This window comes from Hippopotamus amphibius, chromosome 17 (genome assembly GCF_030028045.1).
Source record: "Hippopotamus amphibius kiboko isolate mHipAmp2 chromosome 17, mHipAmp2.hap2, whole genome shotgun sequence".
Lineage (NCBI taxonomy): Eukaryota > Metazoa > Chordata > Mammalia > Artiodactyla > Hippopotamidae > Hippopotamus > Hippopotamus amphibius.
Genome location: NC_080202.1, coordinates 7,957,517 through 7,976,313, shown reverse-complemented (window position 1 = coordinate 7,976,313; position 18,797 = coordinate 7,957,517). Strand labels below are relative to the sequence as shown.

General features: G+C 47.7%; 1 protein-coding gene across 3 annotated transcripts in view; it reads right to left on the bottom strand.

The window, feature by feature from the left end:
• MYH10 (myosin heavy chain 10) overlaps positions 1-18,797 on the bottom strand; it is a 131,231-nt gene that overhangs the window by 21,623 nt on the left and 90,811 nt on the right. For all 3 annotated transcript variants that reach the window (XM_057717272.1, XM_057717271.1, XM_057717273.1), the window contains 10 exons: positions 10,682-10,875; positions 10,467-10,588; positions 8,428-8,497; positions 8,182-8,342; positions 7,212-7,320; positions 6,997-7,128; positions 5,936-6,142; positions 2,453-2,590; positions 1,849-1,972; positions 69-240 (listed from right to left, as the gene is read on the bottom strand). In XM_057717272.1, coding sequence (XP_057573255.1) covers positions 69-240; positions 1,849-1,972; positions 2,453-2,590; positions 5,936-6,142; positions 6,997-7,128; positions 7,212-7,320; positions 8,182-8,342; positions 8,428-8,497; positions 10,467-10,588; positions 10,682-10,875 — 1,429 coding nt within the window. The remainder of the gene's footprint in view (positions 1-68; positions 241-1,848; positions 1,973-2,452; positions 2,591-5,935; positions 6,143-6,996; positions 7,129-7,211; positions 7,321-8,181; positions 8,343-8,427; positions 8,498-10,466; positions 10,589-10,681; positions 10,876-18,797) is intronic.

Sequence of the window (18,797 nt, the reverse complement as noted above, 5' to 3'; positions counted from 1 at the left end):
GGCTCTCGTCTGCTCCCAGACACGAGACAGTGTCGGGAGCCCCACACAGCCGCACATCCAGTGCAGACCTGGCCAGCGCGCCCTGCAGCTCCTCCTCCTTCTTGGCCACCTGGATCTTGAGCTCGTCGATCTGCGCCTGGAGCTCAGCGATCTGGTCCTGCAGGTCTGTGGTCTCGCCGTCCAGTTTCCTTTTGGCCTTTTCCAGTTCCTGGCGGGTCTTCTCCTCCTTCTTTAAGCGCTCTTTAGGGCAAGATCCAAGAAGCCTTTCAATGCACTGAATGTCACTCCACACGGACAAATTCAAAATATAAACTTGAAATGCAAAGTTGAAAATAAGCCACTGTATTCTAAAGCATGTCGCTGCCTTAATATCGTCCTGCCAACCACTCAGTCATCTGAAACCTGTTAAGATCAAACTGAAGGCGTGATAGATTAGTGGGAGCATGGAATTTTCAGGAAGAAACTGGGAGGATTCCAAGGATGTCCTTCCATGGGGAGTGGGCCCCCACTCTCAGAGGCGAAGCGACCTGGATCTCGAGCTGTGCCCGGGTTTGCAGAGGGCTGGGCAGAGGCCGGGTGGCATGTGACTGCTGTAACCCTGCTCCCCTTTAACTGGGAGTCCCTGGTTTGAACCCAGACTGCAGCGCCCAAGCCCTGAGGGTGAGACGGCAGAGTGTGGGCATCTTTCCCGCCCTCCCTCTGAATCCTGCAGTGATTCCTTAATTAGCGCCAGAGATGCTTTCCTTCTCACACTAGCCGCATAGGCCCATCAATCAGCTGAGAAAAGGACAGGCCCACCTGCTTTGTGTGCACTTCCCGGAAAAATCACCTATGGGTAGGAATGGCTTATGGAAAGAATTTCATGCTGACAACAAGGACAGCAGAGTCCTAAATACTGTTTTAGAAATCACCCATTTTCTCCCTGTGATAAAAGACCTCGAGAGAGCAGGGTGTTAAGAGCCACGCTCTTCCTCCTCCAGTGGCAATGCCAGTCTCCAGCTGCTGGTCAAAGGGAAGGTTTTCTGTGCTCTTTCCAACTTCCGCCCTCTTTTCTTATTTCTCTTGCAGAAGGCAGTGATTCATTTTGCAAAAATCCTAGCATTTGCTGACATGACTTGGGCCATCCGAGTGAGACACTGCCACCCTGCACAGTCTCCTGTCCCTGCAGGTTTTGCGTCAGCAGCTGTCCCTCTGTGAAGGGAAACCTAGGCACCTCAACGCAGCATTTAGATAAAACACGTACAAATTCAATGGCCCAACTTAATTTAGATCCACCAAAGGGCACTGTATTTTACCACAGGACCTAACTTTAAAAAGTAAAAGTTTAAAGAGAATGTAGTGCCATTCCATCATAAATACTTGGTGACTCTAGGCAAATAACAATACCACAGGACCTCCCCCGCGGTCCAGTGGTTAAGACTCTGAGCTCCCGATGCAGGGGGTATGGGTTCGATCCCTGCTCAGGGAACTAAGATCCCACAAGCCATGCAGCAGGACGGCCAAAAAACAAACAAACAAACAGAAAAGCCAGAAACCCCAAAAAACAAAAAGACAATACCACATAAACGGTCTATTTTTTTTTTTTTTTTTAATTTCCGTTTTGGCTGCGCCACGTGGCTTACAGGATCTTAATTCCCCAGCCAGGGATGGAAGCTGTGTCCCCTGCAGTGGAAGTGCAGGGTCCTAACCACTGGACCGCCAGGGAAGTCCAAAGAGTGTTTTAATAGTTGAACTGAAACTGACGCGTGATCCCCACGTGCATTTTCTATTACCGCATGTTCTGATTTAAGTAAAATCTAAAGGCTCACATGCCCCAGTCCTAATATTTCTCTAACCCCAAACACTAACCTTCTAAATCCGAGATCATCACTTCTTGCTTATTCCTGATCTTGGCCAAGTTTTTTGCCTTTTCTTCCTCTTCAGCCAGCTGAGAGGAACACTCAGCAATGCGATCTTCCATGAGTTTCTTTTCCTGGATAGGAAAAACAGCTTCAGAAAAGGCATTCAAAATGATAACTGGGTTTGGTTATTACTTAGAAAACAAGTAATATTGACAGTGTCTCCCCCAGCAGATCGTATATTCCAAAAAGGCAGGACAGGTAGGCTCACGACCTTCCAGAGCTTGGCCCAGCGCAGGCCTGCAGTTCCACAGCTGGTGCTGAATTGCTGCCCAGATGGGGACAAGTCGTCGGTGAGGGATCAAAGGGCACAAAACGTGCAAGTTAAATCATCTCAGGGATTATAAGGATGTTTGGTGGGTTAAAAAAATTAAATAGTTTCTCTCTTTAGAAATCTATACAGACTATAAATCTATAGACTTAGAGAGAAAACTGAGTAAATGAACCTGACACCTCCTTGAGAACTTTCTGTTTGAAGCCGCCTTCGGTGAGAGCATCGACACAAGTGTTTTCCAGGTTCTAAAATCAGCTCTTCAATGGAAATACTCTCTTACTTTGATAAACTTGGAATTTTGGTCCTCGAGAAGCAGAATCTCCTCTTCCATCTTCTTGATCTTGGCCTCTGCCGTCACCTTCTCCAGCTGCAGTTTCTGGCGAGCCCCCTCCTCCTCGTCCAGCTGCTCCTCCAGGTCCTTGTGAAGAAGCACACGTGGTCAGTCTCCACACTTGCTCTATGAGACTCTACACATGCTAACAATCAAGGCATGCAGGTCAAAACCAAATACCAATTTTCAATTTTCAAAATGGCGGGGATATTTTTAAAAATATAAAATGTAACTGTGAAACAGACACTTGTGTCCACTATAGGTTAATAAGTACAAAGGGGGCCAGTCCTTCTGGAAGCCAACAAGGAAAATGCAGCAGGTTTGAAAAAGAGCGTTTCTTTTAAACCAGCAATTTCAGGAAAAGTCACAGATGTGATTCATATATAAAAGGCCTGTAGCAAAGTGTCATTTATCGTACTGAGGAACTACAAACATACTTCAAAGAAGTCTTGGTAATTAAAAGTGGGTAAATTTGTAAAATGGAATAACATGTAGTAATTAAAATCTGTATTTTAGAATAGTAGTAAGTAACACAGGGAAATATGATAATATAGCCCAACTATGTCAAACACATACTCATTCTACTGTGTATGTTTGGCCAAAAGAGAAAGAGAACTCAGAAACAACGATGGAAATGGTACAGGTCGGTGAGGAAGGGCTGTCTCAGGTCAGGCGTGCTGTTCACGACATGAGCGTGTCACCAAACTGGGTGGGATTCCAGCGTTTACACATGGCTTTACTACAACACGCTTCTCTTTTTTTGGTACCCTATGTTACTGTAGCTAATAGACATATGCATTACAGAACAGGGCTGTCACATACAAATCAATGTGACCCTTTGGTGACTTTAAGAATCTTTCAAGGGTAACTGGCTAAATAATTTATCACGGTCGCTTTTGGAATGAAACCTCTGCACAGGATTACGTTTTTATTTATTGTGAAAAACTTCACACACATGTAAGCACACAGGAGCACGGTGCACCTGACACAGGTGCGTCAGCCCCAGCCTGACAAGCACCGGCGCATGGCTGATGCCATTTCCCCTATACCCCCCGCCCCCCTTGTGCCCCTGCGCTATTTTGAAGTGAATCCCAGACACTGTGTTTAACCTGTGACCCTTCGGGCTCTGTCTCTAGAGAGGAAGACCACTTAGGAACACACTCATTTCTTTGAGCTGGGATCCAAATGACGCTCACACGCTGCGACCAACTGTAAGACCTTTAAGACTCCTCTAGTCTCTAGGTTCCCCTAAATTTCTTTCTCCTTTTTCTCACCATTTATTTGTTAAAAGAAAAACACAACAAAACAAAAACCACAGGTCATTTGTCCTACAGTTTCCCGCAGTCTGGATTTTGTCCACTGCATCCCTGCACTGCACACTCCACACTCCTAAGGTGACAAAAGCCGTGAATGGAACGGTGGGTCCAGCGTAATTCAATTAATAAATGAATCCACATATACCTGTTCAGAAATATATGCAAAAAAAAGTAGGGACAATGGGAGGACGGGTGGGAGAAGACTTATAAGTGCTATTTTGTATTCTCTGGGTATTCTACAGGAGTCATTTATTCGTGTTACAATCAGGAAGTTAATATTAAAAACAAAACAAAAACCAAAAACAGTTCTAGTAGTTTTGGTTGAAAAGGAGACAGATCAGAAATCCCTGAAAGCCTCACAGGCAGGGGGGAAAAGAAAGGAAAAAGGACGTGAGACCAACAAGGCTGGATTCTCCCAAGGGCCGTGCAGTTAACATAGAACCTCAGATATTCCATAAGAGGGAAAAAAACCTAATATTTAATAATAATATTACCATAAATATTTCTATGATGTGTTTGAATTTACAATGGAGATAGTAAGATAACAGTGCAAAACCCCAGAAGTTAAAAAGAGTCTAGAGTAAAGGTTACGAAGATAAAAAGTACTAAAAAACAAAACAAGCAAAAAACAAACAAAAAACCCCTGTTCTTACAAGGAAATGCTTGTTTCCTAAAGAGAGTGATGCACACATTTCATGTGAAGTTGTTAAAATTTGGAGCATAAAAAAATAGGCTGGGGAGACTGGAGATGACTTGGGGGGCCTTCCCCTACATGAGTAAAATATTATCACTGAAATGAGCACACGTTCTGAGACAAAGAAAAAATCAAAATGGGAAAAGAATTTGAAAAAGAATGGATACGTGTATAACTGAATCACTTTGCTGTACACCTGAAACTATCACAACATTGTTAATCAACTCTACCCCAAAATAAAATAGTTAAAAAAAAAAACACAGAGAAAATCAAAACTGTCGATGATACCACCAGAACACACTATTGTTAAATATTATTCTAGATCTTCTGTATATTCCCTTATAAAAATCACACATAAAGTTTGTAAGTTATATACTTTTAGAGCTTACTGTGAATGCTCTTTTGCAACTCTCTTTATTAATATCTTATGACTACCCCTAGAAATAAACATCTTTTTTATTTATAAATATATAATATTACCATAGTTTAAGAATCCCCTGTTGTTAGATAATTAGTAGGCTTCCATTGATTTATGCTTAGAATAAAGTCCTAGAACTAGAATTGCTGGATTAACGTGTACTTTTTACAGCTTTTGTGATATTTTACCAGCCTGTTATGGGAAATTGGAAAGCTGTTTGTGTTGAAAAATGGAGAGGGTCCGGACAACTTATTATATGGGGTATTTTCCAAGGAAATAATATGATATCTTTTGTGGTTTTGAGAAATGTCTGAAATGTTTGTGCTTTGCAAAGATAAGCTACATGATGGGGAAAAAATTAAGGGAGAGATCTGGAAGAAAAAGTTTGGTACTGGACCACGGAGGCAGATACAGACACCCTGACACTCAAGGACATATCGGTCAGGTTGGGGTGGCTCCAAGGAGCACGCGCCCCAGGGTACGGGCACAGTCGCTGCTGTCTGGATCACTCTGCGTATTCAGTCACAGAGAGAACTGGGCTTCATGCGAGGGTAGCTGGATCTCAGTAAGAAAGTAGCTTCCAGGAAGGGCTAAGTGTTTTATTCCGATTCCTGGCCACCTCCTGTGTCTGTGCTGAGCATTTCTTACGAACCAAACCAGCCCCTAGGTGCCTAACAACTGGAGTGAGCTGAGGGATTATTAATAACACAAAGAACACACTTGGTGCCCACAGACCCTGGAATGGTTCTACTCTGAGTCACTTTGCATCCTATCAGATGCCATATCAGAACGTAAAAAAGAGTCCTATTCAAATAGCAAATCTGTGTTTGGGGAATCTGTTACGTGTGTGCTCTGAATGCTGGTCATCTTTGAAGGGGGGTTTATTACTGAGGCTCCTTTGCCCCTCAGTGGACACAAGAATCCAAACATGCTGCATCTATTCACTCAACAGATCCACCTGGGAAACCCAAACTATAACCCTAAGTGAAAACTATCATCGGTACCTGAATATGTGCCTGCATTTTCTTCTTTTCATTTTGGAGGATTTGGTTTCTTTCTTCTTCTTCTTCAACCCTAGACTCCAAGTCATGGAGAATCTCTTCTAACTCCTGCTTCTTAGCAGCAAGTCTCGCCCTCATCTCTTCTGCTTCAGCGAAGAGCTCAGTCTCTGCCTGTAGCTGCTCTGCGAGGATATTCTTCTCTTCCAGCAGCTGCAACACAACAAAGCGTCTGGTGCTGCACAAGGGACAGTCCCTGGGGCTCCAGTGGTCAGTGCGCGCCACCAAACTAACCAAACTAACATAACGCCACTGGCAAGACTTTCAAATATATCCTTGGCTTTAGCAAAATAAGCTGGGTGGACACATTTTTCATTGCTTCTGTTGTCTCATGTTACCCTGAATAATACACATTAAATTCATGCTATTTTAAGAACTCCTATTCTTAATATTAAAGTAATTCACAAAAGGACCAAAAAATAGGAGGGAAAGTATCATGCAAATGCTATGAAGTTCATGGTGACAGAAGCCGTCTGGTATCAAATGATAGTCTGGCCTTATCTGTTAAACATTTTGGCATTGAACACATCAGTCCTATCACTGCCAACGACAAACATTTCGTGAGTCTCTGCTCTGTCCGTGAAGCACAGCTTCCTGAGAATGGGATGTGGACTCAAGACCACCGTGGCTTGAGAAGAGGCAGGTGGGGGCCTTGTACTATCTCATCCTTTTACTTTTTTCTAGGTCCCTTGTGAGCAGTCATGGGAAGGTGCCAGTACCAGGAGTCTCACTGGTGTTAAACGCATGCCTGACAGCAAACGTGATCACCTGCGTGTCCAAAGGGTGACAAAGGCAAAACGCGAGAGGTCAAGCTGATTTCCATTCATACAAACCCAATGCTTGGCCTAATATACCTGCTACCTCTATGCTCAAACGTCTACGCTTTGGAAAGGAATGCAAAATACACATAAAATACGATGCTGTTTATTCGTAATTCACCCTGCCGGCTCCTATGGGCGGGAGCGCTCATCTTTGTCCAGGGCCGCGCGGGGACGGGCGACCGGTACCTGCTGGTGCTTCCGCTCCATCTCTTCCAGCTCCCCCTCCACCTTGGTCTGCTTCTCCTTCACCTTCAGCAGCTCTTCATCTTTGGCCTGGAGCTCCTCCTCTTGCCGAGTGACTTGGAGGAGCGGCTTCACCTAGGATGACATTGAACACGGATGGTCGCTCCCCCCTCCCGGCTCCTCCTGGTGGCGCGCGGTCCCGGGGAGCAGGCGCCCACCTTGGTGAAGACGCGCCACCACTGCCAGTGCCGCAGCTTCAGGTACGCGGCGCAGTTGCGCTGCAGCACCTTCAGGGCACTCAGCTGCTGCTGCTTCTTGGCAAAGGCCCTGAAGAAGAGGAAGGAAACCTAGTTTGTTTGTTTTGCTTTGCTTATGAACAACACACATCACTCCTCACAGCTCTGGAGGCGGGGAAGCCCGGGATCGCCGCCCCGGCAGACGCACGGCTGCTGAGGCCCCACTTCCTCACGGGGCTGCCCGCTGTCGCCGCACCCCAAAGGCCCCGCCTCCACACGCCATCCCACTGGGGATCAGATTCCAACGTGTGAACTCTGGGGGACACATTCCGTCTGCGGCGAGTAAGAGAGATCTGCGTGTTGACAGATGCTGTCACAGGAGACGTCCTAGAGGCACACGTTCGTGGTGGGCTGGGACGGGGAGCGGGCCTGCTCCGCCGACCGCAGTGTGGGTCGCGGGACCTGGCACTTTGTTCACAGATGCTGCCGGAAACCTCCCCTGCCAGCCGCCCCCAGACGCACACGTGCGCGCGCGCGCGGGGTGAACAAGGCCCTCCCCTCCCCTTCGCCGCACTCGCCATCGCTCCTGCCAGCTGCTCTTTTCTTTCTGGATCTGTCATAGGAGAAACATCCCTCCCCCTGCCCCTTTCTCAGGTACCCTTCCTCCTCCTTCCCGCCTGGACTGGACCTGGAGACCGTCATGTTGACGCCTCTCTTGCAGACAAAGGCCCAGAGAAGCCCTCCGTGCGGACCCACGATGAAGCAGAACCCCAGTCCTTCCCTGTCTCGGCCCCTTGTTTGTGTCCTTGTTTAGAACGTGAGTCTGCTTACCCGGCGCCGGGTCCCGCAGCACAGGGGACTCACGTCCCACGCGCTCTCACACTGCCAGCTCCAAACACATGCTCAGCACGAGCACACACTCCAAGCATTTAATTCATGATTTCCCACTTACTTTCTGGCTAAATAACCTCTGCAAACGGCCTGGAAGAAGATAATGATGTCGGTAATTTTTAAATCTCTTTCTTCCTCTAAGTGTGCCAGAACTCCAGCTCTGAAAAATATCTTGCTCTGTCCAATCCGGTACAAGTTTGGGTCCAACTCTAATGCCCGGATCTGCGAGAGAAAGAGTCTGCTTATTATTTTTGCTACAGGAAAGATTGTCTTGACAGCCCATGAACCAGAAAAATCCAGAACTTACCATTCGTTCACAGGCCTGTTTGCCATCCATAAAACCCTTAGGGATAGCATTTGGAGTCAGGATCTCGTATCTGTAAGAAAAGCAGCCAAAAAGCCATTTGTAAAAATTTGTGGAAATGTTTACCTACTATGAGTTCTGCTTTCTCTAAGAGGCAAGAATGTGATGGACAATCATGGCAAATTAAGAGTAAAGAAATGAGGGCTTCCCTGACTGTGCAGTGGTTAAGAATCCACCTGCCAATGCAGGGGACACGGGTTTGAGCCTTGGTCCAGAAAGGTCCCACATGCCGTGGAGCAACTCAGCCCGTGTGCCACGACTGCTGAGCCTGCGCTCTACTGCACGCGAGCCACAGCTACTGAAGCCCGGCTGCAACGACCGAAGCCCACAGTGAAAATGCAGTTAATTCTCCCAGGTCAGGGACCACGGTTAAGAAATTCTGGCAGAGAAGAATCAAAAGTATGGTGATTTTAGAAACCTTTTGTTTTTCTTACTTCCCACAAAATGTCCACATCCCTAAGATGCAAGGAGAATCTGGCTCTTTGCCTGTTGAGTCACTGTCAACTTGTAGGCATTTATCAGATAACAGAAAAGGCTGTAAGAGCAACGCTTGGAGGCCTCTGTTTAGGACATGAGGAAGTTTCAGGGTGCCTTGAAACAGTGCTGGGCTGGGTGCACATATGTTCACTGACCTGCACACTTGAGGTCTGTGCGTTTACTGTGTGTGGGTGACACTCCAAGAAAATAAATTTTAGCACAAAGACAGTGGCTGTGTTAAAAGATGACTCCTGGCTACTTCATCCAACTTTGTATTTTGGATGCCAATTATGTTCCCTTTTCTCCTATCAATAAAAAGTGAACATCTACCAGCCCGTTTATCACACACTGGGGCCATAATAAGGGTTTCCCTGAAAACCTGTAGGGACTGGAACAGTTTTTCAACTAGATTCCCTCTGGAACAGTGGGAGAATGGGCTACTCTTTGACCTGCAGCCCTGTTTATTTTCTGGAACAAATGCTGTCATAGTTGGGAACCTGGTTTCCAGGAGCAAAGATGGAAAAGGCAAACTAGCCTAACAAAGAAAATTAGGGACTTCCCTGGTGGCACAGTGGTTAAGAATCTGCCTGCCAATGCAAGGGACACAGGTTCAACCCCTGGTCCAGGAAGATCCCATATGCTGCGGAGCAACTAAGCCTGTGTGCCACAACTACTGAGCCTGCGTGCTGCAACTACTGAAGCCCGTGCACCTAGAGCCCAGGCTCCGCAACAAGAGAAGCCACTACAGTGAGAAGCCGTTGCGCCACAATGACAAGTAGCCCCCACTCGCTGCAACTAGAGAAAGCCTGTGTGCAGCAGTGAAGACCCAACACAGCCAACAAATAAATTAGTAAAATAAATAAAATCACATGGTAGACTTTAAGATAACTGTGGCCCATCATATGTTTTCATCCATTTCTACTGCACACTGATCTTCTCCCTCTTGTTTTTTTCTTAATTCTTTTCTAATCTCTCGTATTTCTTACCCTACTTTACTAAAAGGACTGTAAGAACACACACACCGGCACACAGTGGGAAAAATAAACACATACACAGATGTATTCATTGAAGAAAAAGATGGAAAGAAATGTCCCAAAGTGCTTTTAGGAGTCACACCTGAAATAATTTCTATTTACTTTTAATGTATTTAAAAATTTTCCTAAAGAACATACATTATTCCTATATTTAAAAAATCAGTTTAAAAAAGTTATGTTTAAATCCCAGGTAGAACTGTCTGAGTGAGTGAAGTGTAAGCTCCCAGCTCTCGGTGTTTCCTCAGGGCCCGGGGCCGGGAGCAGTCCTTGCCTACACCCTGCCTCTTGGTAAAGCAGGCTCTCAATACTCCCCGACCAGCCGCAAAGGTAATAATGATGACCCCTTCCCATGTGAAAAGAAAACAGAAACTCTCCAGGGAACAAGGAGAAGCCTTCCCTCACCATCTCCCTGTCTGACTCTCACTCAGATACGCTCTGATGCCCCCGGGACGAAGGTAAAGGGGACAATACCTCTGTCTGAATTCCTGGAAAACGATCCGGTTGGGAAATCCCTGGCGACAGATCCTGATCCCTTCCAGGACACCATTGCAGCGAAGCTGATCCAGCACCAGGTGCGGGTCCAGTTTTCCAGCCTAATCGAGCAGACACAGGGCATTTCAGAGCTCCCCCTGCGGACCGGACCTGGCCAGCGCTCAGCGCCCGTGCCCGCGCCGCGGGGCACGCACCCGCTTCTCGTGGTTGGGGATGATGCAGCGCACGAAGTTGGGGTTGGTGTTGCGCAGCGTCGCCATCAGCTTGGTGAGGGACTCCTTGTAGAGCTGCCCCACTGTGCGGAACATGCCCTTCTTGGTTTTATAGGCGGAGCCAAAAGCTGTCTCCGTCATCCCCGTGACTTGATCCAGACCCACGATCCGGTCCACTGGTGGAAATAAAAAAGACGAGGGAAAATAAGCCGAGTCTAGGTCGTTAGCAGGGAGAGAAAAGACAGAGTGAGTGCAGCAGCACAAGCTTTGTGGGACAAATGATAAGAGATGCCATAGAGGTAAGGCAGTCAGCATATTTAGACACTGCACAAGCCGTGGAACCAACAGCCACACACTCCAGGGCAGGATACTGTAGTGCTCTGATAACTTTGTACCACATACCAGCAGGTGCCTTCCGCTGCGCTAGTTTCAGGAACTCACTGCCTTTGGTAACATTTGCCTGTTACGTATACAATTATTTGGTAAATGAAAGATCCTTGGGGCTGGCATTATTGATACACAAACTGACACTGTGACAAGTCTCAAAATAGGAAATGGCTTCTAAAAATGTATGCTAAAATCTATGATTGGACAACGCAAATCCACTTAGTGAATGTGCTCAGCCATTAGGGACCAGGGGCGTCTCTTCTTGGTCATTAGATTTCCTACGAGAAAAAGCCAACGAATGCAGGAAGATTAGATCACATCAGCTCAGGTGTTGAGGAAGGAGTAAGCTTCAGCTCTCTCCTCAAAGCACGGAAGACACTCACGAAAGGGCAAGGACACTACATCGGAAGGAGTCTTCTGAAAAAAATCAGTGCCTGAGCTGAGGTCAACGATGGTTAAACCTCCCAGACACTACGCTCTTATCAGAGCAGCTGACGGTTTCCACTGTCTGCAGACCTAAGGCTGCCGGTGAGGGGATCACACGCAGAAGCCCAGCAAGTGCACCAGCCGCCGGGCCAAACATGTGGTGCCTGACATGCTCTCATTTAAAAAAATCTGATGAATGAATGAAACACGCAACCGAAATATTTTTTTTTAAAAAAATCAAAATATCAAGTGAACTACCCCTATCAAGGCCCTCTTCGACCCTAGCAGTCCCCACCGTTTCTCTCGTTTGCTCCCCAGGGCAGAAAGCGTGCGGGGACCTGGCACCACGTGAAGGGCTCTCTCAGCAGAGCCTCAGTCTTGATTCCAAGCCTTGATTTCCAGTGGGGGTTTTTATGGAAGAGGCACCTGTAGCCCAGGAGGTGAGGGAACCTGAGTCACGCAGGCCTTCTGTGGAAGCTGCAAGGGTGGATGACGCCTGCACACGACCTACTCTTTCTCCTCCGTGACGCCACCAGACCCCAGGGTTCAGGTCGAAGCTACGTCTGCTTGTGCCCCTCGGGGACCACCATTCTCTCCTGTGCCTTCCGCCTGTCCTTCCTCACCAAGGCCGCCCTGACAATGAACTTCTGTGACCCTGCCCACCTCTGTCTCCGGCTCCCACACTTGCCACTCCTCATCCTTCCCTCCAGTCTCTACGGGCTCCTAGGCCACCCTCCACCCCTGCCCGGTACAGCGCATGCAATGACAGGCCCGGGGTCCGGCTACTTGCTGCCCATCACAGCAGCATTCTAGAGAGACTCCGTCCGTGCCTGGCTTCTCTTGTGGCCCATGAACCCACCTCTCCCGCTACCTCCTCTCCTGATGACGTCTCTTCTGCCTTTTCTACACATCACATAGGGCCCAAACGCAGCTCACCTAAAATCCTTTCCAGAAAAAAGCAGGACACACGTGTGGGCAGACATCACTTGACCTTCTGCCTTCCTCAAGCTCCAGTCGCAGCCTGGGCGATCTCATTTATGCCTCTCCCTCCTACACCTGACCTCCCAGCACCAGTCACACCAAACACCTGCATTCTCCTGTCCACTCAGAAGTCACAAAGCTGCCTCTGCCTTCCACAAAGTGCTTCTCATGTCTGCTTTTCCTCATTATTACCTCCCTCTAACCTAGCACGATGTCTGGCATATAACATGCTTGATACATATATGTCAGCAAGTAAATGAAGTAAACATTAAATGCTTTCATGATTACAAAGAGTGAGAAATGGACTGAAAGGAAAGAACAGGATGCTATAAGAAGGATGCAGTTAGAGAGCTCTCTGGAGAAATTACATTTAATGCCTGAAGGGTGAGCCAGTGGGGAGATCACTGCAGGTGGTGGGGACAGCAGATGTGAAGGACCAGCGGCGGGAAGACGTGGAAGAAGCTGGGGCCAGTGAGGCCTCCGGAGTGAGGACGGGAGGACACGCAAGCAACAGAGAATGGGCCGGGGGAGGGGTCGGGAGCGGGGGTGACCCATATTGCGGTCCAGGCTCTAAGAGAGATGATGTAGCCTGAACGTGTAAGATCACAGGGGAGATGGTGGAGAAGGAAGATTCCAGATGTATTCTGGTGGCAGGATTGAGTTGTTCTGAGGATGAACTTGATATGGAGAATAAGGAAGAGGGCCAGGGCAAGAACTCCTGGGATCTGGGCTTGAGCAGGTGAGTGGCTGGTGGCACCACTGGGAAGATGGGGAGAGGAGGAGGGGTCTGTGGGTAGAAAGATGGGTCCAAACTCTATATAAGTTTGGGGCGCCTGTGGGACACTGAGGCGGAGATGTCATGTGGACAGCGGACAGGCTGCTGCGAAGAAGAGAGGTCCAGGGGAGAAAAGGCAGACGTGGGAGTTGCTGACTTGCAGGCAGTATTTAAAGTTATGGGGCTGGATGAGCCCCCTGAGGGTGAATGAGCAGAGACAGGGGTGTGGGGCAAGCCCCAAGGAGCTGGGGCAGGAGGAGGAGCTGGAGGAGAAGGGGCTGGAAGAAGGGATGCCCAAGGTCAGTGTCCTAAACTGAAGCACATTCTCCCCGTCCCTCCTCCGCTGCGTCCAGTGCAGACGCGGCTACTGGTTACTCAAGCCAGAAACTGGGAGTCGGCCTCGATGCCCCTCCCACATCCAGCTGCTGATTTACCGGAACCAGTCAAGACAAGCTTCCCGAGTCTTCAGTCCATCCCTCCTCTCGGCTGCCCTGGTCTGTGTGACATTGCCCTACACCTGGTTCCCTCCTCCGGCCTCACTCTCCCATTTCACCCTCCACCCCTGCAGCCACCCTGCACTTTCCAGTTATACCTTTGGTCCCAGTGTCATGATTAACAGCTATTTCTAAAACTAAGCAAAGTTATGTGCTCCCAGACTTAAAATCCTTCCATTTCTCCTACAGCTTGTAGGAAATGGTCCAAATAGTAGAGCACAGGGATGAAGAACTCCACCCAGAGAGTCAGAAACACCTGCCACCCACAAGCTGTGTCATCTTGGGTCTAGTTACCAAACTTCACCAAGCCTCAGTTTGTTCCTTTGCAAAATGGAGCCAAGGTGACCTACCTCACAGAAACAAGGTGCCTGGAAAGCATGAAGTGCTTGGTGATGGGACTTCCCCAGGCACCTTCCCTAAATGCCAACTCTCAAACCAGCTGCATTTTCTCAAAGACACAAAGCTCTCAAGTCTCCATCCTTTTCTCTCCCAGGAACCCCGCGCCCCCTTGTAGCCATCCTGGCAAACTCATAATGGCTTTTAAATCTCCACCCCTTTCCCTGCCACCTCTTCCCATCCACCTGCCTCCAGCCTAAACAGGCCACTCCCTTCTCTAAGTTTCAAATCACACATGCCAGACCCTGGGATCTACTCTGTTCCGTGGATACTCCCCCTGGACTGAGCTTCCAGCATTGAACACACACAGGGGCCCGAGAGCAGATCCCTGGTGTCCCTGGACCCCTCTGATCACCAGCTCGAACGGTTCCTTCTGCCTTCCCCATGTTCCCATGTTGGCCCGAGCAGGGTCCCTGGCATATTGTAATTTTTTAACAAATATCCACTGAATGAACACAAAATGATCCACAAGAACAAGTCACGCCCATAACAAAAAAGGAGCACCACGCTGACTCTGTGGGGATTCAGCTGCACTGGACCGAAGCTGTTTCCCCGCAGGGGCAGCTCTTTTGCAGCGCAGGACGGCAGGGACCCACGATGCAGCCCTGAGCAAAGATGGTTTTTTTTTTTTTTTGGATCCTTTCCCATAATTCTAAGACTGCTTTTTTTAAAAAAATATTAAACAAAAAATCATAATGAACCCAATTTTCAAATTTAACTTTAAATGATTTGGGCTAATCATGTAGGATTTCACTCAAAAATCAAGACCTACAAAAACCTATTTTAAAAGAACATTTTCTTGTTGAAAATGGTTATAGTAGGAATCAGAGAAAGGTGAAAAATGCAGACAAGATGCTAGCAGCTTCCTGAAATGACCTAATATTCTAAGACCTAATATTGCTACTAAAATCTCAAAGTGTCTTATGGCCCAGGGTTTCAGGGTAAAGAGTGGCTTTGTTTATTTTCCTGCTTCTCTATCTGAGGTGCCAGGAAAGGCTGGTTAGGCTGCTTGGCGGGCACTGCAATTCAGTATTTGGTGGCCCTGTAGCCTGTTAAGAGTTCAAAGTATTTTATACTAATAACTAATCAATAAACCCCACGTGGACAGCTCTGTGGACCTGCAATCTCTAAGGGTATATGCATAGCTTAAGAGAAAAAAAAATGCAACTGTAATCATCTATCTCATAAAACTGCCATCAACAGTTTTACGTAAGGAATGGTATTGTCTAGGGCCCTTCTTCTAGCATTCAGTCTCAGGAGACAAAAGAAATATATGAGATTTTTGTGTTCTTTCAAACTGTGCATGGGCTAGTGCTATTATTTCATTTGAAATATTTAAGCCAGTTCTTCAGGAAATCTGTCTAGTTAATACAGACAGTCTGTCTAGTTAATATAAACCAAAAAGAGGGGGAGAAACCTATCTGAAGTTTAACTTTAACACCTAGGGCACAGTGATTAGGAACTACATCACACACCTCTACCCTGCAGAGGCTTCCAGTCCCCGGCACTGGGCCAGGCATTTACACAGACCAAGACAGTTCCACTCTACGGTACACTACAACGTTCCTAACAGTTAAAAGGGATTCCGAAACAAATATTTAACTGCTATGAATTCCCAGAAACAATCTTAACATCAAATAGTCTATCTCCAGCCTACCCCTATTACACAGTAATAACAAATTTACGGTGGTTACATAACTGGGTCATAGAACCAATCCGTTAAGTGTTCTAGAGTATTTGGGAAGTTTTAGAAAAATTCCAGGAAGTTCAGAGGTTGATAAGGGAGCATGTGATTTAAGGAGAAAGCAATCTGCCTTCTCCCAAGCACCAGGGTTCTGACCTTGGTGACCTTGAATCTGTCTCCTTTACCCCCTCCCCCATCTGCACGTCCTACCCCTGCAGAGGCCAGAGTCTGGGCACACAGGGAGCCCACTCCTCCTGACCGTGTGCCCTGCACGGCTGTGCTGCTTCCTCCCGCTGGCAGGTCCCATGAATATGATTCATGCCCACGCCGGGCGGCACGGCATCACTGCCTGTCAACGGGGCCTGGGGCGCTATCAATCAGAGGACCTGCCTGGAATAATGGCCAAGGAAATAAACATTTATTGATTTTCTCTGTTTTTTAAATAATTACAACAGCAGCAGCAACAAGGGCACAAGAGCAGTTACAGCAGCTGAAGAGGCAGCCGCGGCAAGTGCAAGGGACAAGTGCTTGCGGCCACGCAGCGTGCACGCGGGTACCTCCCGGGCCGGCGCGGGCTCGCGCTGCCCCGTCAGATACTCGTGCTGACCCTGAGAACGAAGCGTCACCGTCCCCACTGGACCCTGGGAACTGGAGGTGCTGTCCCTGGGAGCTGCTTCTCCTTGAGCTCCCAACTCTTGTTAGGACTCAAGATAAAGAAGTAGGAAGGAATAGAATATGCAAGGACACTAAAAACCTTCACCCACTGAACACAAAGACAATGAAACTACACACAGAAACCGGATCAGACCTACACCAGAGTCTAAAGGGCACTAAAAACAGAGGGTAGGACCGGTGGATATAATCTACTCAGAGAGCAAATGACCACCATTTTATCAGCCGTGCTACTGGATTCTAATGACTTACTGAAGAAAAAAAAAAAAAAAAAAACTGGTTCAAAGCCTTTGAAGACAGAACATCATAATTTCTGTTCTGCCAAGAAGGAAGGTAAGAATTCCGGGGCTATGAGATGAAGGGCGACCCCCGTGGGGCAGCCCTCCCGCAGCCAGGACTGAGCTCTCCTTGCTGATTCCCAGTCCCAAGTGAACTGCTGCCACCACGTTTCTAGTGCTGCTTCTACAAGAGACTGAGAAGGGTGGTGGGATCTCCATCGATGATTGAAACTTGCTTCACTTACTTCTCACACTGTCTCTGGTGGTCACCCTTCCAGATCTGTCAGCTGCCATCCAGCACTCCTGGGGGTTCAGAGAACCTAAGGGCACTTACTACACTGTGAAGGACGTGCCAGGTGTCAACTAGCGTGAAGGCATATTACACACGACTGTCCCTTCGACACAGTTCGGATCAGGACCAAAGCCACAGACCGCTGCCCGCATCATCACAGGCCCTTTTAGTCTAAAAACCCTGCCTACAACTTTGAGGTTAGGAACCTGCTTTGCTAACTCACTGCATCCTCCCTTACGAGTTTATCCCAGGAGTTCCTATGGTTTACAGCAGAAACTTGTATGACCGCCTTATTCTGCCTCTAGGAATTCTGTTCCTTTCTCTCCTGCATTTGTTCTTTGATGGTTCTGGAAACCTTTCTTTACCGCCATCTCTCATTTTTATCCTTAAAGGCCTGCACCTTCTTCTGTTTTCCTAACGTTATGACTACACGTAGAAGCACAGGGTCCGCGCTAGCTGTGTGTCATCTCATCCACAGGCGCCCACCACCTCAGGGTGTCAAAGGCCACCACGATCTGATCCCAAGGATCCTCTTCACCCATCGTCTTCCGAGAAATCACTAAAAATTCTAAAGCCTATGTTTTCATTTAAAACTCGTTACCCCTCCCTGGGGTTTGAATCCATAAGCACATGTTCAGGAGGATATTTTTGCTGTAGAAATATCAATACTACACACAACTTCAAAGACCATCTGTGGCCATGGTGGATGGAAGGCTCTCCAGCAGGATGAGAGACTGAGACCCTGATATCCGGGTCACCCGAGTGATGCAACCAGAGGCCACTTCACGAGAGAGATGGACCAGGCACGTTTCCAGTGCCGGGGCGAGCAGACGGGGAGAAGGGAGCTGGCTCCCTGCGGGAATGGTGTCGTCCAGGGTGGCTCTGTACCGATCCTGCAGGTAGAGAAAAGCACCTGGTCCACAGACCCCGAAGATCGTGGTCCCACAGGAAAGAGCATGTGTGCTGCAGGAGAGGGAAGGGCCATGGGGGGAGGATGCTGCACCTGGGAACACCCACCTACCCATCCTCTCCCTCCATGACTTCATGGTGTGCCCGCTTGGAGCCAGCAGTGGGGGAGTGATGGGGGCTCCCGGGCTGGAAGTCTCTTAACTGATTAGAAATCCAAGAGTTAGAAGAATGAATTTAAAGAAGGTGCTCTACTTTGGGAGAATGTCCAAAAGATCGAGTGCTGACCTTTTAACAAAGCACAAGTCCCAGGCCGACCATGAGCTTCAAACTACCTTCTAGCTCTTTCTCTCCCCAATTCCTCAACACTGTCATTACCCCCCAAGGCCAAAGATGACTGACTGTGAAGATTTCTCCTGTGAACAGTCATCCTAGCTCACAGAGCAACCTTCAGCATAATCCCCCCCCCCCCACCCCCTCTTCTTTCACAGCAGGTGAGCTGGAACTGAGAGTGGGAATCTGGGATTAAAATGGGCATGTCTCTTTAACATATTTTTAAAACACTTTTGAGATGGATTTGGATCTCAGCATTATGTTCCAAAAATCATGAAGGAAATTGTTTATAAGATGAATTTGACTTTATCTTTGAATTTTTACTACTTGACAATTTCACTAAACAAGTGGAAGGTTACATGATCTTCATTTATACTAAGCTCTTGGAAGGTCTCTTTGCTGTGATTAGGCTGTATTCCTTCTTTCTACCTATTTATTTATCTATCTATATATGTATCTATCTTTAAAGTACAG